The sequence below is a fragment of the Limanda limanda genome, chromosome 23 (assembly GCF_963576545.1).
Source record: "Limanda limanda chromosome 23, fLimLim1.1, whole genome shotgun sequence".
NCBI lineage: Eukaryota > Metazoa > Chordata > Actinopteri > Pleuronectiformes > Pleuronectidae > Limanda > Limanda limanda.
Genome location: NC_083658.1, coordinates 3,522,343 through 3,547,187, shown reverse-complemented (window position 1 = coordinate 3,547,187; position 24,845 = coordinate 3,522,343). Strand labels below are relative to the sequence as shown.

The window sequence follows — 24,845 nt, the reverse complement described above, 5'->3', positions numbered from 1 at the left end:
TTGAATGTTGATCTTTTTTTAGGAAATGGAGCACTTGTGGCTCCCTTTGTTCATTGATGGCTCCTGAGCTGAGACTCTGGGACTTTGACAAGTTGGCTGCAGAGATATTCACCATAAAATAACCATATTTTCTCCTGCATTTCTATAAAGACAGTCGCTCTTATCCTGGTTTGACTGGCATTTTGCTCAGTTGTCATCGTATTTGGCTAAATGCAAATAAAGATCAGCTCACTAGTTCAGTAACAGTATTATTAAACTGACGGTATTTCAATTTCAACTTTACAATAATCTCCATCAGTTTCTAACGTATTCATGTGCGATAATTACCGGCAAGTCGCTCAGTTCACAGCTGTGTTATCTTCCGTCTGAATGGCCATCGCCCAGCCGCCAATCAGAGCAGAAGATTTTCTACTTATCAGATGATCTTTTACGTCCATGGTGCTGAGAGATGTGCAGGGATATTTACATTACGTCATCAGGAGGGAGGGCCGGACCAATCCAAATGTAAATCTGTGGTCAGACGTGTGTTTAATTGGCGTCGGCTTGTTATGTGTTCGTTGGACGTAGATCAGGAGGCCAATCCAAATAATCTGCATCACATTCACGCCCAGTGGCCACATTCAGGCCGGAGAGATGGGCTGTAAGTCTTGGTTTTAGCATTGTGTTTATTTGATCATTTTCTTGTTATGAAAACTACACGAGGAGTGAGAATATTCTTTAGTTGCAGACCTACTTCAGATACTCAGAAATCCTTCAAGCTGCACTGGTACATGTGCCAAAAGAGAAGTTCCTCAGGGAGCCAGGCAGACCCTGCTTTGTCGTATCAGCTTTCCAGATTGTGAAGTATTTAAAAGTCAAAACTCTGCCTCAGTTCTTTTTATAAATAGATCAAAGTTCTGTTTACTTGGGCCACACGTGTGGGTCATGTGTGAGGATCTGTTTTCTGATATCACAGCCAGGCTTTGTGAGGGCGACAGCGCTGGTGGGATCCAGGAGGTCTTCTGTGTGGTATCATGGAGCTGGTGTTTAATCTCTGCTCAGGCTCATTTATCTTTACCCTTGTCTTACAAAGCCCTAACTGTTATGAAGCTGCAGCTATGAGGATTTACTCTGGAATGGAGAGTTTGGACTGTCCATCTTCCTGCAGTGGGGAACGGTGTCTGAGGAGCTCTGGCCCATTCTTGGGGATTCAGGGAGAGCTGCAGTTTACAATCAGGTTCAGCATGTGAGCTCATGACTCAGTGACTGGTACAGTGACACACACACACACACACAACCTCCCGCTCGTGGAGTGTCTCCTTCTCTCTTTACCAACATTCATGTCCGTCTCTGTGCCAGTTCCTGCTGCCGTAGATGTCAGCCCGTCGCTCAGTGAGAGGACAATGGCGACTTGTTGTCCAGACAACCAGCATCCCAGACTCCCCTCATGTGTACATTGATGAAACTGTCGGGGTTAACTCCACCTTTTGTCTAGAGTCACACAAACTTTAAGGTGAAACACGGATCCACGAGCTGGACTGATATTTTCTCTTTGCTCCTTTAGGTCAAGCCGAAGATCATAGAGCCTCTGGACTATGAGAATGTGCTTCTCCAGAGGAAGACCCAGATCATCAGTGATGTTCTGCGGGACATGCTGCAGTTTCCCACCGACGACTTCCAGGTGAGACAGACCTGCTGAGCCCTGTGTGTAAATGATAGTTCAGAGGTCAGACTCTGGCGGGTCACCACGAATCTTGGATATGATATGGTTATTTAATTTGGCCACTTCACGAGTCCAATATTTAATCTTCCACACTGTGCTTGGTCTCAACAAACTCCTAAGATCTGAGTCTTTAGCTGCTCAATGCTTCGATATGATAGCTTCAGCTGTGGCCCTGTATCTGAAGACCGATTGCATCACAGCGGTGTGACCAGCACGTGCCACTTCCAACGCTCCTTCAAATGCGTCAATGCAAAGAAAAAAAAAAGTCCTTTAGCTAAATCAGGTTGATTTTAACACATGTAGGCAAATTACCTGGGAAACCTGTGTGTGAAATACACTTCTACATGTGCTGCATGTAATCGTTGGCTCTGCGTCTTCTAAACATTTACACGCTTCACAGATCTGTTGCCTGTAGTCAAAGGAGCTCAGAGACTGTGTCAACATTACATCACTGCAGTGCTGCGAGAGGAGCTCAGCGGGGTCCACTCCCAGTTTGAGAGAAGGCGAGAAAAACACAAAGAGGCTTGGGCTCAAATGTTTGGCATTCTTCAAGTCGAATGAAAAAATAAACCACAAGAAATCAAACTTTTAAAAATAAGTCTGGTGATAATCAATAAGTCTGACTCACAAATCCACCACGTAGCATCAATTATTGAAAACTATAGAGCAGAGCTGTTCTAGGAAAATCCTTCCTTTCTTTTAAATAAATTAAACTTTGTGTTTGTGACCAGCAGTGTAGGACCGCCTCCTTGTTGTTTTGCACACAATAGACATACTTGTGAATTAAAGTTCCAGCAACAACAGAGAAAGTGCTGGGGCCGTAGGGCGGGACGCTTTACAGCCCACAGTCCGTTTTCACACTATTTCACAATCAGTAGATGATGAGTGGTTTTCATTACAAGGCCGTCTACAGTGCACAGCCATTAGTAATTGCCCTCTGTGTGTGTGTCAGTGTGTGTGTGTGTGTGTGTGTGTGAGTGTGTATGTGTGTGTCTGGCCCCGTCCGTCCATCTGTCTAACCTGCCATATGTTTTACATCACTGGGCTTAGAGAGGAGAGGGAGGGAGTTGGCCAGACATGTGGGTCCAGCGTGCGCACGTGCTGCACAGATTCACACACATATGGACACACACACACACACACACACACACACACACACACACACACCCACACACACACACGGGGTAACGGGGCATGCAAAAGAGAGCGTGGCGGAAGGAGGTAAAACGAGGTGAAGCGTTGACCACCATAACTTTCTCTACATGTGCATGTATGGAGAAGGGCATATGCAGTTTATTTTATTTTAAAACACGTTATTTGTCAGTTTGGAATGAATTTTTATATTTCGCTCATCCAGAGTCTTGAATTTGTTTATCCTGCAGACACATAACTTAACATTTCATCACTTTCATTGGTCAAAGTGAAAAGAGGACTTCAGAAGACGCCTCTCCTCCCGTCCTTAACCACTCTGCCCAGATATCTACATGTTAGTGAATGTAATTCCTGCCTGGCATCACACTATCTGCCCTGCAGCGCCACTGCCACTGGGAAGAGACTCCTGTGGCCCAGTGGAGGCCCATCAAAGTGCTGGTTTAATGACTGTGAATGGAACGCTGTTAATTGGTAGCCAGCAGTTTTTCCTCACAGATCTTTGACAGCAAAGTAACAGGCAGGCTATGTGTGTTAAATGGTTTGTTCTGGAGTGAATATTTGAAAATGCAGACTGGGTAAAACATGGAGAACATGGAGCTGCAGCATCGCCTGTGAAGTGTCACACTATTAATTGATCGCTCACCCATTAATGAATATTCCCCCGTTATCTAATCACCCTTTTATAATCTAGGATCGCAGTGAAGCTCAGCCCCTGCAGTTTTATCGTATCCCCTTTTATGTTAATTATTTTAAATTATATTATATCAGCTTCCTGTGGTAGTCCATTGATCTTCTTACAATAAACCAGGGTTAAAATAAGTGGAATATTCCCTTTGATACGCAGCTACAACAAAAGCACAGCATCAGTATTTTCCAAGCATCAGGTCAATTTGTTTATTGCCAAACCGCTGCATTATTGGACTGAATATTTCCCTCACTTCAGATAGTTCATCATTGCCGGTTGTTTATAAGAACTTTATCTGACCTGCGCACACACAGGACTGAATAAACTCAGATCACTGACAGGTCTTTGATAGCTGTTGCGTGAGTGAAGTGGACAAACGGGGCCAGAGGTTCAATAACTACATATATTTTCCCGTGTGAGAGTCGTAGATTTATGACAAAACTAGGTCACTGTGCCACTGCGTCCCACTCATCTTACTGGGCTGTGGAGAAAAGCAGCAAATCGCCAAGTGGGAGCGATGGTGGTTGCAGTGTTGAATAGCTGAGGACAGTCTCGATGCCCTGAGGCGCCTTTTGTTCCCCGACATGGATCCTCGCTCTCCTCTCTCCAGTTGTATGCATCTAATAAGACCAGCAAGGGGAGGAATGATGACTGGAGCATGAGAAAGCTGCAGAAGATTCCCTGCAGTATAGTTTCTTCTCATATCTACTCAAAAAAACAATAAATTCTTTAATTTCTGTTTACACATATAACGATAATTGACTTAAATCGTACTTGGCACCCAGAAGAAGCAGGGAAATCGTCTTGAAGCTGCTTGGGCCACACTGTGAAGTTTGGCTTTGTATCTGAAATAGAAAATAGACAGTTAGACCCTGTATTGCTTCAGGAGCGTCCATTTCAACATTCCTACTCATTAGCTTTAGATGAGAGTTGGTTTTGGATAAAGCTTTTTAGTCTGTGCACCAAAACAATATTCCCCTGAATGTAGAACAATCCTGATCCTTTTAAAATCTGGTCTCGATGAAAATATTTTTTGAAGATTGGAAACACACAATCCATTGACACCTTTTCTCTCATACAGATGTAAAAAACGTCAACTCATATATGGAGAAATGGAGAAAACTCTTTTTTTGGAATATCTTATGTCGCAAAATACATACTATACACATAATTTTCAACTTCTTAAATATAAGAAAACCATCAGGATAATAATATTGTATTAAATGAGCCAGCTGGCGATTAGCTTTGCGTGTATTCGATGTTTATGAGGTTTTAAAAGCACCGGCAGGTCTAATCCGATCTGCCAATCTCTTCTCTCAGTCTGTTTTTCATGCCCTCTTTCCGTCTCTCTCCTCAGATCTCAACCCTCCAGCGCCAGGGCAGGACTCTGTTCTCCACCGTGCCGGAGACTGCTGAGAAAGAAGCTCACTCACTGTTTGTCCAAGAGGTAAAAACAACACATACCTGGATTCGTCCGATCTTTACTTTGGCAAAAAGTACCGAACCTGCCTCATCTTTTTGTTTGGAAACACAGGTGCTTTGCTTCTGTCCAGAGAAAGCAACTGACTCTCACACCGGGAGTTAGATACCGGAGCTCAGCCCCAGATTCATTCCGCTCTGTTTATAGTTTATAGTGAAGATACAGCCGAGCTGATGAGATTTTCAGAGAAAGCTCGTGAAAAAGAAAAACGTTTGCCGAGCACTCCGATGAACGTGAGACAAGGGAAAGCCGATACGGTGCATGTCAAGCATGTTGCCGTTAGCCTTTAGGTGAACTTGGTGTTCTCCACCCTCCCATGTTTCCTGACAGAGCGGTGTATTGGCCACAGATGGCGTCCACGTCGTGTTGTTTCAGAGGGGCTGTGTGCTCGGGCATCTCTGGGTGCGGCCTGATAGAGCCGATAGGGGATAGTCCCCCACGGCTGCGTCCAGGAGTTACATCATCACTACATCTGGAGCTGTGTCCTTTTCTTTTACAGATGTGATGTTTTCTTTCAGAACAATTTTTTTAAGTAAACCCTTCCCTCACTCAACATGTGTATGTAAAGCATCTGTTCAGTTTTCTGTCTATAGGGAGGTTTTCTCCGGTTTTTAGGCACATTTGATGCTTTCCATTTTAAAAGTGTATCTCAACATGGATCCTTTTGGATTCCTGAGTCCGTCCATGTCTGGACTATGTTTGTATGTACATGACTTAATTTGCTCTCGTTGAAATCGCTCGGCTTCACTTTCTGTCTCTGCAGTGCATCAAAACCTACAAGTCCGACTGGCACGTGGTCAACTACAAGTACGAGGAGTATTCTGGAGACTTCCGTCAGCTGCCAAAGTGAGTGCTCTGTCCACTGACAGATGTGTAAACCAGTTTTCTGACAGGTCCATTATCAGACTGTGGGTTTATTCTCTAGTGATTTTTGGAGTTAACCACTTTTACATTTCTCTGCACGGACATGAATAGTGAAAGAAGACACAGTACATTAGTATTCTAAGATGCATGTCAGAAGAGCATCAACCACTAAAACTTAATTGAAATACTATTAAAAATAGCATTTGTTAACCAACAAAAGATAGCAAACAGAAAGAAATCCCTATTCTTAGTATGGTTCAACGACCTCCAGGGATAATTGAGTTCGCATGTGTCTGCATGGCACTTTTATTTTGGGGGTTGGAGGTTTGGAGATCCCTGTGTTCAATGACACTGGCCTCAGAGAATGTTTTTGTCTGAACACTAGAAACACGGAAGTCTGTGTCTTAGAGGCTCTACAACAACAATAGAAAGCTTCCTATGTATTCTTTTACCAAGGATAAGCAGTGCTATTCTGGGACTGCCGCTGATTGATGCCATTAAAACGTACAGGAAATCTCACAAAGCATTATGTGTCCTAGGTCGAGCCACTTTCCTTAAGGACAGGAATGTGCTTTGCAGATGTTGCGTGTCATGTTTAAAACGTTGTCGAATAAAAACGAGACAAGCCCTGGCCTTGGCCTTGACACTGTTTATACTAGAAGTTCCCCAGAGCACGCTGGGTCCTGTAAAAGTCAAAGGGCAAACTGTCCGTCTGGGGTTGGAGCTGCACTTAAGAGAAGCAGCTGCTATCTCAGCCACATCCTGAAAGGCTACAGGCATTTCTAAGTAGCTTTAAATAATTGTTTCTGAGAGCCACACAGTCACAATGTGTGTTTAGCTTTCAACCCTCCTTATACCTTTGAGTCGTATACCTTAAATCAGGTGTCACAGGAATATAAACTCTATGCACGTTAGTCATTAAAACTTGTGTATATGCTAAAAAGTGGTGATGGTGCTTGTTAGAGACAGACAAGTAGTTTGCAAATGACAAATGTGTAACAATTGACAAGTTTACATTAAAACCTGCAATTCAGAGCTGAAGAGATGACGTAAGCAACTTGGCAACTAATGTACCGAAGTTTTTGCAGACTTCATGAGGTGGCGTTCACGTGAATTGTCCCAGTCAGGAACTAGCGATTATTCCACCACATGAAGTCACAATTATTACACATTAAGGCGGAAGAACAGTTGTGCATGAAACCTTTATGTTTCCTCTCAGTAAGGTGTCAAGACCGGAGAAACTGGCAGCTCATCTGTTTGAGGTGGATGAAGACGTGGAAAAAGACGAGGTAAGTTAATCCGGAGCTTTCTCCTCCTCTCGTTCTCACGGTTCACTTCTGCTCATGTGAAGAACCCAGCTGGCTCTTCAGCAAACCCCTGAAGTATTAAAAACCACGACCCTGCAGAGTCAGGCCTCGCTGTTCAAACACAACACAAACAATATTCTTTTAATTTATCGCACCGTGCTGTGTCCTTTTATTTGATTTCACCAGCCAACCTTTTCTTTTCTTCAAGGCTCGAGGCCCGTGCCATTTCCAGGAATGAGCAACGTCTTCATGACACTTGTCGAGTTTTACGAGCACATCCGTTCCAGATAATTACCTTGCTTTAGATATTGATTTAACTGAAGGCCAGTGACCTTCAATGGACACGGCGTCATGGCTGAAATCCCCCGAGGTTCATAAAGTGCAGTGTAGATCTTAATGTTGATTTTAATGAAGAGGATTCTTCTCAGGATTGAATAGACGGTCACTGGCCTCCAGGGCACTCAACAGATTTCTTATCCCAAAGCAAAACCTGTTAATTAAGTGTTGGAGTGCGTATACGAGATAAGAAGACATGTGTTTGTAGTTCTTTGTTTAAAAGCCTTAATGTGTGTGCGTCTCCTCCTGCAGGACTCAGCCTCCCTGGGATCCCAGAAGGGAGGAGTGTCAAAACACGGCTGGCTGTACAAAGGCAACATGAACAGTGCAATCAGTGTGACTATGCGTGTGAGTACAGAAGAGTTAACGCTCCAATCATATCCAAGCTCCCTCCCTCTTCTCTGCTTCGACGCCTGAAAGCAACATCACAAGCACTTTTCACATGTTGACTGATCCACAACTTCTGACAAACAACTAATGAATAATTCAGGTGTAAAAGAAGTTGTGAAGGGACACTGTCCGGTCAGTAGCTCCCTTATTCTAATCATTTGAGGAACCATAAGTGTATGAGGGAGACCTCTTTTTGAATTATAATGTTTAATAGGAGTAAGTTATTGATGCCATAATGAAAAAGTAACAGAATTTTGCCTTTAATTGACATACAGATATTAGAGAATAATAGAGGTCATCCTGAACAAGAGTGAAGTTGAAAGTTCTTCTAAGGAGAAAGAAGCTGTGTGGTTTTGTCTTGTTAACGTTCTCCATATTCCTCCTCTAGTCTTTCAAGAGAAGGTACTTCCACCTGGCTCAGCTTGGAGATGGATCCTACAACCTCAACTTCTACAAAGACGAGAACACCTCCAAAGAACCCAAAGGAACCATCTTCCTTGATTCATGCATGGGGGTTGTTCAGGTAATGAACCTTGTGCACAGTAGGACCTTCAGAACCTGGGCTTCAATTCATGTTGAATTAAATCTGATATCAATGTTTGTTCTTTTTAGAACAGCAAAGTGCGTCGGTTCGCCTTCGAGCTGAAGATGCAGGATAAGAGCACGTTCCTTCTGGCTGCAGACAGCGAGGTAGAGATGGACGAGTGGATCGGGACCCTCAACAAGATCCTCCACAGCAGCTTTGAACAGGCCATGCAGGAGAAGAGGAACGGAGACCTGCACGATGGTGTGTTTCTTTCCATTTCATCCTTGTTTTAAGTAGCAGCTGAATTATTCTTGCATGTCTTTAATTCCCCCTCCTCGTGGTGTTTGTGTCTGTTTTCTTGTCTTTGTCTCTTTTGATGCCTGCTGCCCCTCCAGCCACTTGTCTATTCCCCAGTGGAATAATTTATTTCTTCAGTCAGATGCTGCTACAGTTCTTTCTCTTGTAATTCTCGTTCCCTCCTCATAAAGAGGGACCAACACATCATTATGTTTTTATATAATTGCCTAAGCACACACGGCTCGTGTTGATCTCTCCAACAGATGAGGAGCACGGAAAAACAGACCTCACCCCCGGAGGTTTTCAAGACAGCTTTCAGGTAGCCTGTTTCTTCCATCTCCACTAGCATGTTGAATCGATGCTCAGCACAACAGCAGCTCACCTTCTGTGGTTGTTTGTTGAGGAGGGGCTCTGGGTGTCCACATGACTTCCCTTGGACCTGGAGCTTAACTTGCAGCAGAATACCTCAACAGCTGTATTTGCGAGCAGGTCCCCTCGTCTTCCTGTTGGTGCTAACCAAGCAAACATCTGGTTTACTGTGCACGGTCCAAATGTAGAGGCCAGACGAGGTCAGCACCAGTGCTGCACAGGCGTCCAGCAGTGGGACGTGGCAGTCTGAAAACAAACATTATGTACTTGCAAATTCCACATTAACCTGCTCACATGAATGTTTCATACCATTAATGTATCAAGTGACTAAGCAGACAGTAACAGCAATCCCATCCCGCCTCTGCTCACTAATCTATACAGTGTTTTGCTTTGTTTACGACAGACCGCCCGAGATATTGAGTCCAAAATGAGAAGTGAAGCTCGCCTGAAACTCTTCACTTTGGACCCTTACACACAGGTGATGAAGAAAACACCTGACTGTGAAGCTCTGTGCATTATGTGCTGATAATATTTAAATGACCTGACAGTATCGTCTGTTTCCATAGAAACTGGACTTTTCTGGCATTGAACCAGACGTGCGTCAGTTTGAAGAGAAGTTCGGGAAGCGAGTCCTGGTCCGCTGCAACGACCTGGCCTTCAACCTGCAGGGCTGCGTCGCCGAGAATGAAGAGGGGCCGACAACGAATGTACGTGAAATACAGCTTATGGCGTTTATTGATCTATTTGTGATAAAGGCAAACGTCTGTAGGATGCCCACGTGTTTACAGGTACAGGAACATGTTGTGATTCTTTAATTCTCGGAAACATCCTTTAGCATACGAGGTCTAAATCAGTTAAGAAGATCCCAGACAGCTCAGATGGCCCACTTGGCCGGCCCCCGTCAAAACCGTAGCTGTTGGCAAAAGGGAATGGTAGTTACCATGGCAACCAGCCCGGGCCTCCCACCATGCATTAGCACCAGTCTGACTCTCCGTCACTCTCCGATGTCTCTGTCTCTGCAGAAGGAGTCGTCCTCCGTAACACTCGGCTCTCAGCCGGGAAACCACAGCCATTAGCTCTGGTACTCTCACACTCACGCTCACTCAGAGATGGATTTGTGTAACGGACATGGTGGAAAGAGTGAATGGGCAAATGAATTACATCAGTGGCGATGGAATATGTGAGATGCATTAGGACGTATCAGCACAGTTAGTTTCTACTTGTCTCATCTTTCCCTTCCTGTCCTCATTCTTCGAAGGTGGAGCCCTTCTATGTGGTCCTGTCCTTCTTTGACGTCCAGAACAGCAGGAAGATCTCAGCCGACTTCCACGTGGATCTCAACCATCAGCTGGTCCGACAAATGACAGCAGGTTCTGGTAACAGGCAGGACGTGCAGATCAACGGAGGTGGAGATGATGGAGTGCTGAGCGGCCGCAGGCTCCCGGAGGAGGCTCTCCAGTACCCCAAGCAGGGGGTGTTCTCAGTCACATGCCCCCACCCAGAGATCTTCCTAGTGGCCAGGATTGAGAAGGTCCTGCAGGGGGGGATTACTCACTGCACTGAACCCTACATGAAGAGCTCGGACTCTGCTAAGGTTTGCACACTCGGCGAGACAGTGAGAAAGTAGCTGTACATTAAATTGTGCTCAGGTGGAACGATTCACTTGTAAAACTCATCCCCTGTTTTCCTGTCTAGATGGCTCAGAAGGTGCTGAAGAATGCTAAGACAGCTTGTAACAGACTGGGACAGTACAGGATGCCTTTCGCCTGGGCTGCAAGGTGGGAAACACCACTGTGCATCATTCTTTGAGGAAATAGTTAAACATATTGGGGGAATACAGATCAGTGATTCTGTCATGTCTGTATTAATGATTTCAGACATGAACTCTATCGAATGTCTGGAAATTTGAGAGCAGGCAATTTACAGATTTTGACTGTAAGCATAGGGAAACAGCTGCTGTTGTACCAATTAATATAAACTCTTAAGGGGACTTACTTACACATGTACTGACACATGATGATTGAATTCACTGCATATAAACTGAATGGAAACTGCAGTGAAGTGAAGTGTCTTCTATCTCCAGTATATTCCATGTTCCTCTGTTGTTCCCGTCTCCGCAGGCCTGTGTTCAAAGATGCCTCGGGAACTTTGGACAAGACGTCTCGCTTCTCAGCTCTCTACCGACAGGACAGCAGCAAGCTGTCGGACGAGGACATGTTCAAACTGCTAACTGACTTCAGAAAGTCCGTTATCTCCCTTCTCTCTCCTCTTTCCTTATAAGATATGATCATAATTAGTTTTGAGATGTTTTCATAATTGTTGCTTCTCGCTCTGTTTTCCCAACAGACCAGAGAAAATGGCCAAACTCCCTGTGCTCTTAGGGAACTTAGATGTAACTATCGACAGTGTGCCCCCGGATGTCACCAGTAAACCCTTCTAAATATTTAGTAAATCACTGTCTATTTATAACCGTACGACTCTGAGCTTGACCTCTGTAACTTCCCACGTTTCCTGCTTGCAGATTGTGTCACTTCCTCCTACATCCCGGTGAAGAGTTTCGAAGGCGACGGGCCGGGCAGCGCTCTTCTGGAGGTGGAGGAGTTCGTACCCTGCATCGCTAAGTGCTCCCAACCATTCACCATCTATAAAAACCACCTGTACGTCTACCCGAAACAACTCAAGTACGACGGGCAGAAATCCTTCACGAAGGTCCGTGGAGTAAAGATGCGTAGCAGTAACACTAACAGAGGCTACATGGCTCACTCTCTTTGGAAAGTAATGCTTTTGTTTGGCAGGCGTTCTCTTATCGTCATCATTTTGTGTTCCTGCTCAGCCGGGCAACTGGCAGCTGCCTCCAGCTCCTTCAGCCAAGCAGCAGAGCTGGATAGAATTATCCCGGTGCAGAGCAGCAGCTTCTGATTAATGCATTAACAGTGGGATGTTGTTTTCACGAGGTCAGCTCCATATAGGAACCTGCCTTCTCTCCCTCATCTGTCATCTCTGCCCTCTTTTATTTTAAATCAGAGCTGCCTGTAATATTTCCCCTCCTTCATTGAAACTAATGGACATCTGAAATGCACACAGAGGAGCAGTGAGGATAATGACAGACATGAAATTGGGTCCAGGACAGCGGGGATGTCATCATGAACTAGTTCTTGCTTTTCCATTTTAATCTGCCTTCTTTCTCTTTTGATCCAGGCCAGGAACATTGCTGTTTGCATTGAATTCAAGGATTCTGATGAAGATGAGGCCCAGCCACTGAAGGTGCATGAACACATCCTGTACAAAGGCTGCACACAGTAAAGTTTCAGTTGTTAGCATTCTGCAGAAGCTCATGCTATCTCCTGCGTTCTGCATCTTCTGCAGTGCATCTATGGTCGTCCAGGAGCTCCTCTGTTCACCAAGCAGGCGTATGCAGCCATCCTGCACCACCAGCAGAACCCTGAGTTCTACGATGAGGTGATATCTCATTATCAGTGTAATAAGTACTGTGGGTAATTTAATATTCAGATTTTTAAGCTGTTTATTTAGATTTATGGTGGTACCTCTCACCTTCTTTCAAATTGTCTGAGTTCAACTCTTCGTTGAATCCTCACTGGAAACGCTCAGCAGGCATTTTCTCCCTTTCATTCTCCTCGGCAAAGCTTCCTCTGTATTAAAGCACCAACCTCAGGAATCTGTGTTTCTCTCACCATCAGATAAAGATGGAGCTCCCCACCCAGCTGCATGAGAAGCATCACCTCCTCTTCACCTTCTATCATGTCAGCTGTGACAGCAACAGCAAGAAGAAAGACCAAGTGGAGACTCCAGGTCGGAGCTTTGAGTCGGAGCAGAATAAAAACAAGTGCAAAATACAAATAAAAAAGTGTGTATCTGTCTGCTGTGGATAATGTGTGAACATGTGACTCCACCTCTCCTCCACAGTGGGAACAGCCTGGCTGCCTCTGCTGAGGGACGGCAGAGTCATCATGAATGAACAGCAGTTGCCTGTGGCGGCGAATCTACCCGCCGGGTACCTGGGCGCCCAGGATGGTGTCACCAAGGTAAAAGAGAAGAGGTTGCAGTGTTTTGTGTGAGTCAGTGTTTGCTGCAGTATTTGGTTTTTAAGTTGAGTCAAGTGCTTCAGACCGAAGTTGTTTTCTAGGTCAGATTGTTCTCACGTCTTCTCCTCAAACACTTCTCCAAGAGGATTCAAATGCAGGTGATGGTTAATGTATAAACATCACATTACCTGTGATGGGATTGGGATGTTATACACGTCCAAAAGGGTTGCATACTTCCTAATCCGATCAGTATTAAAATGAATCCATTATAGCTAACAGTCAGTGTCATGGTACCACTTAGGCAGGGACAATGATATTATTGTAAATCCAATGAAAACTGCTGTATTATGTAAACAAAGTGCATTAAATTCAATTTTAACCACTTTTCTTAAAATGCAACAAGCATTTTTCTATTTAGGAAGCTTATATTTGCATTCACATAAATGTGCCATAAGAAAACTGTTTAACGGGCAGGACACTTTATTCTGGACACTAACTGAATATTATGGGCTGTAAAATATGGGGAATAGCAAAATCTACAGTGCATAAAAAAGAGAAGATGGAGTTGAAAAATATTAATTTAAACTTGCTTACTGAACAAATACGAATAATTTGAAATGTATGACACAAAAATTACTTTTTAGACCTAAATCATTGGATCAGTTATTATCTAATTTTGTGTATGGTGTTTCTGGTTGATTGACATAGTGTTTGTAGTAATAGTAATCTTTTCCCACTTGTTATTGCAGCACTCTGGCCCAGAGATCAAATGGGTAGATGGAGGAAAACCTGTGTTCAAAGTCTCAACTCATCTTGTTTCTACAGTTTACACTCAGGTACATACACATGTCTCCTGGGCTCAGTGCCCTAAACATTCTAATAAGAATGAAATGTGAATTAAAAATAACATGTTTCCCTCAGGACCAGCACTTACACAACTTCTTCCATCACCGTCAAAGCATGGAGATGTCAGAACAAGCATCGGAGGGGGAGCTGGTTAAATACCTGAAGGTTTGCAGAGCTCCTATTATTTCCAATGCCCCGGGGAAATGGGACGCGCCCTTTTTTATTCATGCCCCCGTCAGATTCAATTCTTTCATTTCATGCCACAGTCTACTTTTCCCTCAACACTTCATCCACTTCCCCTCTAGAGTCTCCACGCAATGGAGGGTCACGTGATGGTCAACTTTCTGCCCACCACCCTCAACCAGCTGTTCTGTGTCCTAACCAGAGCCACAGTAGAGGACGTGGCTGTCAACGTGACCAGGCAAGACACACACAGACGCACGCACACGCACACACACACACACACACACACGAATAGCCTGGTTTCCAGAAGCAGAAAACTATATGATACAGCACTTAAATAAAACAGCATCGCTTTTATCTCGCTCTCATTCCAAAGCAGCACATTCCCCCAGTTTCTCTTTCATACCCTGAATCCTTTTCCTCATTAGACAGTCACCTATGGCTCACACACTGCATGTATGTGTTCTATATCTCAGTGTGTGTTTGAAGCTCTGTGTTTAATGAGGTGTCAGAGCCTTACAGTTAATGAAGCTTCTGCCTATATTCAGCTCATTCCCTCCAGGAAGCCTCACGTCCTCCTTGTCTTTCTCTGTGTCTGCAGGGTGATGGTTCATGTTGTAGCACAGTGCCACGAAGAGGGACTTGAACATCACCTGCGATCTTATGTCAAGGTGCACTTCTTTTTTGAAATCATTGTCATGTCACATGAAGCTGGAAAGTGAGATCGGATGTTCCTGTAGAGATGAAGTAATAATATGTTTGTCCTTCCTCCCTCTCTTCTCTCAGTTTGTGTTCAAGCCAGAGCCTTACTCCTCCATCAATGTGAAAACAGTTCACGAGGAGCTGGCTAAAGCCATGACAGCCATACTGAAGCCATCTACTGACTTCCTCACTAGCAACAAGCTGCTGAAGGTAACCTACAGTCATAGCTTGTGTTTGTTTTAAATGTTTCAACTCTTACACATTTAGTGTGTGAGTTTTCCTTGCACCGACTTTGTGTTTGTGTTGCAGCACTCGTGGTATTTCTTTGAAGCTCTCATGAAGTCAATGGCTCAGTATCTCATGGAGAGTGGAAAGGTCAAGGTAGTTCTCCTCTTTGTCTCCTCCTCCTCTCTTCAACCCCCTCTCCTATGAGCTGAACTCATCTTCCCCTTTTCTTTTCTCGTTCTCTTTGTGCAGCTCTCAAGGAACCAGCGCTTTTCTGCTACGTTCTACCACTCGGTGGAGACTCTGGTCAATATGCTGATGCCGCACATCACCCAGAAATATAAAGACAACCTTGACGCGGCTCATAATGCCAACCACAGCCTGGCAGTTTTCATCAAGGTTGACACTTCTGTTTGAAAAACTGGTTTAGACTGCACTGCATTGTCAAGTTACTGATAATAATCTTTGCTTATTGATTATCAGGAATAAAACATCTGCATTTTTCTCCCTCAGCGCTGCTTCACCTTCCTGGACCGAGGCTTCGTATTCAAGCAGATCAACAACTACATGAACTGCTTTGTGCCTGGAGACCCCAAGGTTGAAAAGCTCTGCTGCTGCCTGTTCTTTAATGGTTTTATCCCAGTTATCAACCATAAAGTTGAAGCAAACTTCAAGCCACATAAGGTCTCCTCTCTTGTTCTCCTGTCAGACTTTGTACGAGTTCAAGTTTGAGTTCCTGCGGGTCGTCTGCAGCCATGAACATTATGTTCCTCTAAATCTTCCCATGCCATTTGGAAAGGGGAGAATACAGAGATTCCAGGGTAAAAACGAAAAGATGCATTTGATATTATGCCTGCTTTCTACATCCTCTTCTCTTCATATCTTTGATTCTGCGTTGAATTCTCGCTGCAGATCTCCAGCTCGACTATTCTCTGACCGATGACTTCTGTCGAAACCACTTCCTGGTGGGCCTGCTGCTCAGGGAGGTGGGCGGGGCTCTTCAGGAGTTCCGAGAGGTCCGTCAGATCGCCATCCAGGTGCTGAAGGGCCTGATGATCAAACACACGTTCGACGACCGCTACGCTGCGAAAGTGAGTTTCTAAAGTTCTGCACCACCAAAGGGAAAAACTGTTAGGTACAGCGAAGGCCTCTTATTGGCTTCTTTTTGTCTTTATAGAGCCAACAGGCCCGACTCGCCACCCTGTACCTGCCTCTGTTCGGCCTCCTCCAGGAGAACGTCCACAGACTCGACATCAAGGAGTCAGCACCTTTCAGCACCCACAGTGTAAGCCTGGCATCTAGTGGTGGGACTCTGAATAGGAGGATTGTTATGTTTCCATATCATGAATTACTGGGTTAATGACATCTCAGCATGACAAGTGTGATTTAATTATTCTTTTATAATAAAAGTTTCTTATACCTCTTCTATACCCAGAATGCGAGGGAGGACTCTCTGGTGCCGCCTCAGAAACCCGGGAGTTGCATAGAAAACGCCCTCCACAAAGACGTGTTCGGGGTCATCTCTGGAACAGGTGACTAGTTTTGGTCACACATTTATCACACGTGGTTATTTTTCTTTTTTACATTTGAACGTGTGCACTGTAGATTCACTCCCATTTTCTGACATGCAACAAACTACTGTTTTTATTTGTGTTGCACCTCTGCAGCATCCCCTCACAGCTCCACTCCCAATGTCAGCTCGGTTCACCACGCAGACTCCAGAGGCTCCCTGGTCTCCACGGACTCTGGAAACAGTCTTCTGGACAAGAGCAGTGACAAGACCAACTCCCTGGAGAAGGTACACAGATGCATGATAGAACAGTTTCAGGTGTTTTAGGCTTGATTCATTCGGACATTCGGACACTGTGCAAGAGTCAAGACCGGGACACATTCTTATAATATTCTAGAGATTAGGGACAGAAAGTATCCATGATGTGGGCAAGTGGATAAAATAAGCTCTTTAGGACTCTTTACTTTTATATTAACTGTATCATCTGCACCATTGGACCTCTATGTTCTCCTCCCACTCCCCCCCTCCCCCAGAGCTCCTACACCCCCTCTACTCGCTCTCTAACTTCCCAACTCCACCAAAAAGAGAGATTTACTCGGAGGCACTCGGTCAACGTGCCCCCTCTCCCCCTGGACCCCGAGCACCGAGCCCCTCCGCTGAGCTCTGCAAACAAGCGCGTCACCATGGACTTCTCCCTCCTCACGGCCCCCCGGCCCGACCCGCTGCAGGACAGTGATAATGTCAAGCAGGCGGCTGATGGAAATCATGAGGAAAACATACCTATCCAAGTATTCAGTTTGACCTTCCTCACTTCTCCAGAGGGAACTTTTGGCTGGAATTGTACAGAGTTCAGCAAATTGTGCTTTTGGCGCTTTCCTCTTCAGAGACCAAAACAAACTCTGCAGTTTGCACACATCTGTACAATATGTCCAAAATCCTCCCATGGTTTCCTCCCAACATTCTTCTTCTCTGAGTGTCCCACATGAGGGAGTGTGTGTGTGCTCTTACCAGCGCAGAGGTTGAACTGACCTCGTGACCTTTTTCACTTGAGAGTGTTTCTTCAAACCTGCAGCTGATGTTGTTCTGTCCGAGCACAGAACTGCTTCAGCAAGCGTGACCTTTTTCTGCTCTTGTGTTCATTTCCCCTCCAAAAAACAAGAAATTTGCAATGTTCTTTCTATCTTTGAAGACTGATATATTTTCTTTCCCTTTCGTTTCGTCCCGTGCATCAGAACCAGTGTGCGTCGGCCCTGGGCAGCACCATGCTGCGCTGCGACAAACTGGACCGGGACGAGATCAAAAACCTGCTCATGTGCTTTCTGCATATTCTCAAGAGCATGTCCGAGGGTGAGAGAGTCTATCACAAGTATATTATATGATAAGTATATAGATGTTTTTAACTACAGGCCTAGAGTGAATGTTTTTATCCCATATTGTCTCTTTAGAGGCTCTTTTTGCGTACTGGAACAAAGCAGCCTCCTCAGAGCTGATGGACTTCTTTACATTAATAGAGTAAGTACAGAGGCTTTGTGCAGTAAATAAATCAGGAGAATCTGACTTGCATGCAAGGTGTGATTCTCTGACTGGTTGTGTTTGTCCTGCAGAGTCTGCCTTCATCAGTTCAGATACATGGGGAAGAGATTCATCGCCAGGTACTGAATTTATCAATTAATTCTTCAACTCAAAGTAACAAAGTTTGATCAATAATACTGTTCTGACACTCACAACTGAGCACAGACTTATAAACACAAGGTCTTTTAACCGCTTGCTCTTGGTCTGTTCTCTCATTTGTTAACACTGCTGGCAAGTTGTTTTGTGGTTAATGTCCCGGGCCCTGGCCCCTCTTGCATGGGTAAGAAACCCCTGTCTTTTTTATTTCTCACTTTGCTTAATTCAATGCATGATGCTGCCATTTGTCTTTATTAACAAAGTTCAAACATTCTAGCAAATCAAGAATCTGCTGTATTTTTTATTAAATGTCTTTATCTCATCCTTTTGTGGCCCTTTATCCATTCATATGCATCAGCATTGCTGTCACATGACTGTAGTCTAACCACCGTCCATCTCCTCCACAGGAGCCAGGAGGGGGCAGGGCCTGTGGCTCCTGACAGGAAGTCTCTGACTCTACCTGTGTCTCGCAACAGGGCAGGGATCCTGCACGCCCGCCTGCAGCAGCTGGGAAACCTGGAGACCGCACATACCTTTAACAACAGTGAGCCCCATCCGCCTTAACTTTACACATGAGACATAGATTGACAGATAATGACACGTCATCCATCTTTATACACAATCTATGTTTCCGACCAACACAGAGGCAAAGTTGATTTGATGGAAATATGCTTGTGGAGTGATCAGGTGGATTGTTTGCCTGAGGCTGTGCATTTCACTGTTCATTTTTTTTTTTTTAACAATATATTTATTGAGTTTTTCATATAAGAAACATACATTCAAACATTTAAAAACATACAAACATTTATGAACACCCCCAACCCACAATCAAACACTCAGGGTAAAGAAAAAAAGGCAGAAATTAAATAACTTAAATAAGATTAAATAAAATGATAAAAAAAATACAATTTCACTGTTAATTTAAAGTTAAACTCAGATTACAGAAGTGCAAAGTGTTTCCTCTGCAGAGAAGCTTCCTCTCTTACTACTCTTACAAAAGCACCCAACCACTATGCAAGTGCTCCTGGCTTTAAGAGGGAATGGGAGATGGCATCGTGTCATGCTGGAAACAAACAGAATTGGATTTGGACCTTAATGCACTTAAGACCACAGCCTTATATTGTTAAATTAAAGTCAATTGTGTCGAGCTGGTATAATTTAGGCATTTTTGTGCCTCTGAAGCCACTGGGCTTCAATGAATCTGTGTTTTACTGACTTCTATTGACAGCTAATGATTGTTGCAATATAAATCATGCAAGCCCCGGCCTAGCAAATAATCCTGTAATCATTTATACTTAACAATATAATAATAAAAGCAATGCAAGGCCGGTAGACCATATTCTGTGCCATATTTATTGCTCCAAAAAAGTGATATCTGTGAGCGTGACCTTGTGCGTTCTGTGCAGTGTACAGTCATACAGAAGCAGATGTGAGCAGCCAGTGTCTGCTGGAGGCCAATGTGTCGACCGAGGTGTGTCTGACTGTGCTGGACACGCTCAGCATCTTCATCATGGGATTCAAGGTATTAGCTGAGACAAAAAAACGACTCTAAAGCACAGTATGTGACATGCTTTGTGTCTGCATCACATTTCCCCTCACATCCACAGACTCAGCTGAACTCCGACCTGGGTCACAACCCCCTGATGAAGAAAGTGTTCCAGGTGCATTTGTGCTTCCTGCAGATCCCTCAGTCAGAGGCTGCCCTCAAACAGGTCTTCACCTCCCTCAGGACCTTCATCTACAAGGTGAAATATTCTTCCTTTACCGTGCCACCTTGTTAATTCAGTTTTATCATCTTGTTTCTATTTAAATGACAAATCTTTCTTTTTGCATTTGCATTCCGTCCGGTCTCTCTTCTTCAACCCTCCAGTTCCCCTGCACCTTCTTTGACGGCCGGGCCGACATGTGTGCCTCTCTGTGCTACGAGATCCTCAAGTGCTGTAACTCCAAGCTGAGCTCCATCCGCAGCGACGCCGCCCACCTCCTCTACTTCCTCATGAAAAGTAACTTTGACTACACGGGCCGCAGGTCCTTTGTGCGAACACACCTGCAGGTACATGCTCCTGGTTGTGTCTCTGCAAATTCAAAGCTATGAATATGGTTTTATTTGTCTTCTGTAAGCAAATGCAGTGTCCTCTCCTGTGCAGGTGGTGATTGCTGTCAGTCAGCTGATTGCAGATGTCATCGGCATCGGGGGAACCCGCTTCCAGCAGTCTCTGTCCATCATCAACAACTGTGCCAACAGTGACAAGAGCATCAAGGTGGGGAGGGGGGGATGACCTTCTCTCTTTTGACTTTCTTTTATTGCTCAAATCAACACGCGAACAGAGATTCTGGTTAGAAATACATTTCTTTTTGGCCTTAAGCAAAACAGCCTGATTTGTTGCTGTTGTATTTTGCAGCACACAGCGTTTCCCTCAGACGTGAAGGACCTCACCAAGCGCATCAGGACAGTGCTGATGGCCACCGAGCAGATGAAGGAGCACGAGAACGACCCGGAGATGCTGGTGGACCTCCAGTACAGCCTGGCCAAGTCCTACACCAGCACGCCCGAGCTCCGCAAGACCTGGCTGGACAGCATGGCACGCATCCACAACAAGAACGGAGATCTGTCAGAGGTATTTTCCTCATTTCAGTTCCTGTAGGACACAAATTCATTCCAAAACATGATGCTATTCAACAAATTTCCCATTTTCCCATTGTTTGTTGTGCTAACCTGTGATTTGTGTGCTCAACCTGCAGGCAGCCATGTGTTATGTGCACGTTGCGGCTCTGGTGGCTGAGTACCTGTGGAGAAAAGGTGAGTCAAGGTTTTGTGTGTTTGTGACTTGGTAACAGGACGCTTCCTTTTATGATCCTATTTTACAAAGGTCATTCAAAGAGCTGCCAACATTACTGCAACAACGCGGTCCTGTAGATTCATGCTTTACAACATCCGGAGAATACGCCCCCTTCTCACTCAGAAGGCGGTGCAGGTTCTGGTCCAGGCCCTGGTCATCTCACGCCTCGACTACTGTAACTCCCTCCTGGCAGGTCTACCTGCTACTGCCATCCGACCTTTGCAGCTCATCCAGAATGCAGCAGCTCGACTGGTTTTTAACCAACCTAAATTCACTCGCACTACTCCGCTCCTCCGCTCCCTACACTGGCTACCAGTGGCTGCCCGCATCCGGTTCAAAACACTAGTACTCGCATACCATGCTGTAAACAGATCAGGTCCAGTTTACATCCAGGACATGGTCAAACACTACACACCAGCACGTTCACTCCGCTCTGCTTCAGCTAAACGACTCGTTGCTCCTTCACTGCGAGCTAAACTCTCGTCAAAATCACGACTGTTTGCTGTCCTAGCTCCTAAATGGTGGAATGAGCTCCCACTCGACATCCGGACATCTGAAAGTTTACACATCTTTCGCCGAAAACTAAAAACACACCTCTTCCGACTGTACCTTGAATAAAAAAAAAAAATAAAAAAAATAAAAATTAAAAAAAACACTTTTGAAACTAACACTTTGGTAGCACTAAGATGTAACTTACTTTAAGCACTTTGTAGTTTTGCTTTAATTCGAAGAAATTTTACTGTCTTGATTCTTGTTGTTCTTGGTTTGTACCCTCAGGGTTGAATGCACTTATTGTAAGTCGCTTTGGATAAAAGCGTCAGCTAAATGAAATGTAATGTAATGTAATGTAAAAGAGTCACTGGTAAAAGATGGGCACCCGTAAAAATACTTAGTTTGCTAAACATATGAGATGATTTACATGTTCAGGTGAGGGATGTCCTAAAAATGTTTCTTCTTCTAAAACTTCTTAATTCCTTGACTAGTAAAAATAAACACGTTTTGAAACACACCTACACATGCACACACTGGGACGTGACCTGTCATCTTGCACCTGAGCACCTGAGCACCTGTCCAAGGGTCACCTGCGCATTCACGACTTCAAAACACTCCAACGGTGCATTTTCTAGATAAGATCCCAGCTCTTGTTGTTTCTTCACGTAGCAGACAGCTAAGCGTGTTCAGATCTGTTACACAATGTGGTAGGTTAGTGTTTGTCAGGTGGGTATTTAAGAGCGACCGAACTCCCCTCAGATGTTCCCTTTAGAACACAGCTTTGTGGCATCTTGTCTTGTCTAACTGTGGATTTTTATGCAAGATAATGTTTTAAGTAGGTGGGTTAGTAAATATAGCTGGAGTCTAACACTTTGTTTGTCTGTACCTTTCTGTTAGGAATGTTCAGACAGGGATGCTCTTCTTTCCGAGTCATCACCCCCAACATCGACGAGGAGGCGGCCATGATGGAGGATGTGGGGATGCAGGATGTTCACTTCAACGAGGTGAGACCTTCTAACGTCATCTTCTTCGACGTGCTCTGCCTCACTGCCACTCCCTCGGTGTTTAGGAGTTTCCTCTGTAGCATCACGTGTCACCGAAGACCTGCAGCAGCTCTTATCTCTGTGAAGTATCAATTGCTCTTGGAGCATTCAAACGAAAATACAGTCGACTTTGACCCGGAGCTTGGTACGTGTGTTGTTCTGGATTAATCCACTGAGCTCCGGGAATCTGAAAAAGCTCAGGGTCAGCCCTCTTAGAGGTTTTCTTGCTCATGGATACTCCAGCAGGGGCAGAGGCTTGCTTAACAGTAAAATAGAGAGTGATGCGTGGGGAACTTAAGATTTTATGAGTTGGTCAACCGATCTGTAGGCAATGAAAAGGGTTTTTATCCACTGTTAGAAGCTTTTCTCTTTACGAGATGGACCCAGTGTCATCTGCCAATAAAAAGAAAGGCGATGATGAATCCATTTCCTCCCACGTCTGCTGTCTCTGCAGTGACCCTTTAACCTTCAAGACAAATAAGAACGAGCAGAAAGCTCCCTCTTTGCATCAGTTAAATGTTCTGAGCTGGAGCTGCAGCCGGAGGGGAACTTTATTGACGTTGGCATCAGTGTGTGTGTGTGTCTGTTTGTTCAGGAGGTGCTGATGGAGCTGCTGGAGGAGTGTGCTGATGGCCTCTGGAAGGCGGAGCGCTACGAGCTCATCGCTGATGTCTACAGGCTCATCATTCCTATCTATGAACAGCGCAGAGACTTCGAGGTTACTCCCAATAAATATGTCAGGCTCTATGTTTAAAATGGTTTTAAAGTGACCCTGGACCCCGAAGGACAAATAACAGCCCATCCACAACTTTGAAGTTCTGCCAAATTGTTTTTTTCAAAGGTATTAAAGTTAATATCAATCGATCTCTGCTGTTTTTCTTTTTTTGTGTGGGACAGAAACTGACACATCTGTACGACACCCTCCACCGTGCCTACACCAAAGTGATGGAGGTGATGCATACTGGCAAGAGACTGCTGGGAACATACTTCAGAGTGGCCTTCTTTGGACAGGTAAAGGACCAAGTTACTCCGAGTGAAGCTTATTCATTAAAACTCTTAATTAAATGAGGATCATATCTTTTGCATGTATGAACTAATAACAGCGATTTCTCTTTTCTCCTGCTCTCCTTCCAAGGCTGCGGTAAGTGTGTAGAGACTAAACTGAGTGTTGGTCTGGTGTGTTTGTTTGAGGGATGATACCTTAAGTAGTGAATAGAAGTAGTTTTATATTCGTAGGGAAACAGAAGCCGGTTTAGCTGCAATTCCTCTTTATTTTTTAAAGTCTGTGTGAGTCCAGCTGGGAACAAATGAGATTTGCATGTCTCCTCCATCTTTGTTGTACTGTGGGGTCTTTTCTCAACTAATCGCAGGCTATGCATCTTCAAGTTCTTCTGTTTTCTTCTTTCTTGGATTAGTTGCCATTATCAAATGCAATGAACCACAGTTTGAAAACACCTTCAATTGTTTTTTCCCCTGTGGATAATCATTTTTCAATTATATGGCAGAATTGAAGGCTGTTTTTCAAAGTTTGACTCTGCCCTGATTCTCTCCTGCAGGGCTTCTTTGAGGACGAGGATGGAAAGGAATACATCTACAAGGAGCCGAAGTTCACTCCGCTGTCTGAGATCTCCCAGAGGCTCCTGAAGCTCTACTCTGACAAGTTTGGACAGGAGAACGTCAAGATCATTCAGGACTCCGGCAAGGTGGGATCAGGTTTCTGTGTGTTTATGTAGCTGGAACGATAAATGTCTGTCCCTGGCAGTTATGCAATGGAGAACGTGTTTAGGTAAGTTTTATTGTGCAGGAAAGAAAAGGGCCTGACTGACTGAAACACTTTTGATTGCAATACACTGTCTTACATGCATTGTGTTAAATCTTTCATTTACTCTAAACTTAATGTTTGGATAGAGGGAGGATGTGGAGACTCATCCTCCATCTTTATATTCAGTCTACGGTTTTTCCACCCACAGGTGAACCCAAAGGACCTAGACTCCAAGTACGCCTATATCCAGGTGACCCACGTCACACCCCACCTGGACGACAAGGAGCTCGAGGACAGAAAGACGGACTTCGAGAAGAGCCACAACATCCGGCGCTTCGTGTTCGAGACGCCGTTCACCGTGTCGGGCAAGAAGCAGGGCGGAGTGGAGGAGCAGTGTAAACGGCGGACGGTTCTCACCAGTAG

At 44.7% G+C, this 24,845-nt stretch overlaps 1 protein-coding gene across 2 annotated transcripts in view; it reads left to right on the top strand.

Moving 5' to 3' along the window:
* The window catches only part of LOC132996635 (dedicator of cytokinesis protein 9-like), a 32,556-nt gene that overhangs the window by 5,052 nt on the left and 2,659 nt on the right, over nt 1-24,845 (top strand). The window contains exons 2-48 of one of the 2 annotated variants that reach the window (XM_061066951.1): nt 1,544-1,660; nt 4,897-4,986; nt 5,783-5,865; nt 7,103-7,172; nt 7,779-7,874; nt 8,305-8,439; nt 8,529-8,703; nt 9,003-9,058; nt 9,512-9,586; nt 9,675-9,815; nt 10,367-10,702; nt 10,804-10,886; nt 11,229-11,351; nt 11,455-11,534; nt 11,630-11,817; nt 12,307-12,372; nt 12,475-12,567; nt 12,807-12,918; nt 13,033-13,151; nt 13,901-13,987; nt 14,073-14,162; nt 14,303-14,418; nt 14,782-14,851; nt 14,967-15,092; nt 15,192-15,263; nt 15,360-15,506; nt 15,621-15,704; nt 15,817-15,928; nt 16,020-16,198; nt 16,285-16,392; nt 16,543-16,639; nt 16,775-16,905; nt 17,850-17,964; nt 18,063-18,129; nt 18,222-18,269; nt 18,693-18,829; nt 19,692-19,807; nt 19,893-20,030; nt 20,156-20,338; nt 20,433-20,546; nt 20,688-20,903; nt 21,028-21,085; nt 22,515-22,621; nt 23,256-23,378; nt 23,558-23,671; nt 24,217-24,363; nt 24,631-24,841. In XM_061066951.1, coding sequence (XP_060922934.1) covers nt 1,544-1,660; nt 4,897-4,986; nt 5,783-5,865; nt 7,103-7,172; nt 7,779-7,874; nt 8,305-8,439; nt 8,529-8,703; nt 9,003-9,058; nt 9,512-9,586; nt 9,675-9,815; nt 10,367-10,702; nt 10,804-10,886; nt 11,229-11,351; nt 11,455-11,534; nt 11,630-11,817; nt 12,307-12,372; nt 12,475-12,567; nt 12,807-12,918; nt 13,033-13,151; nt 13,901-13,987; nt 14,073-14,162; nt 14,303-14,418; nt 14,782-14,851; nt 14,967-15,092; nt 15,192-15,263; nt 15,360-15,506; nt 15,621-15,704; nt 15,817-15,928; nt 16,020-16,198; nt 16,285-16,392; nt 16,543-16,639; nt 16,775-16,905; nt 17,850-17,964; nt 18,063-18,129; nt 18,222-18,269; nt 18,693-18,829; nt 19,692-19,807; nt 19,893-20,030; nt 20,156-20,338; nt 20,433-20,546; nt 20,688-20,903; nt 21,028-21,085; nt 22,515-22,621; nt 23,256-23,378; nt 23,558-23,671; nt 24,217-24,363; nt 24,631-24,841 — 5,551 coding nt within the window. Of the gene's footprint in view, nt 1-1,543; nt 1,661-4,896; nt 4,987-5,782; nt 5,866-7,102; nt 7,173-7,778; nt 7,875-8,304; nt 8,440-8,528; nt 8,704-9,002; nt 9,059-9,443; nt 9,587-9,674; nt 9,816-10,366; nt 10,703-10,803; nt 10,887-11,228; nt 11,352-11,454; nt 11,535-11,629; nt 11,818-12,306; nt 12,373-12,474; nt 12,568-12,806; nt 12,919-13,032; nt 13,152-13,900; nt 13,988-14,072; nt 14,163-14,302; nt 14,419-14,781; nt 14,852-14,966; nt 15,093-15,191; nt 15,264-15,359; nt 15,507-15,620; nt 15,705-15,816; nt 15,929-16,019; nt 16,199-16,284; nt 16,435-16,542; nt 16,640-16,774; nt 16,906-17,849; nt 17,965-18,062; nt 18,130-18,221; nt 18,270-18,692; nt 18,830-19,691; nt 19,808-19,892; nt 20,031-20,155; nt 20,339-20,432; nt 20,547-20,687; nt 20,904-21,027; nt 21,086-22,514; nt 22,622-23,255; nt 23,379-23,557; nt 23,672-24,216; nt 24,364-24,630; nt 24,842-24,845 lie in introns of both variants that reach the window. The other variant, XM_061066952.1, reaches the window with a different exon arrangement.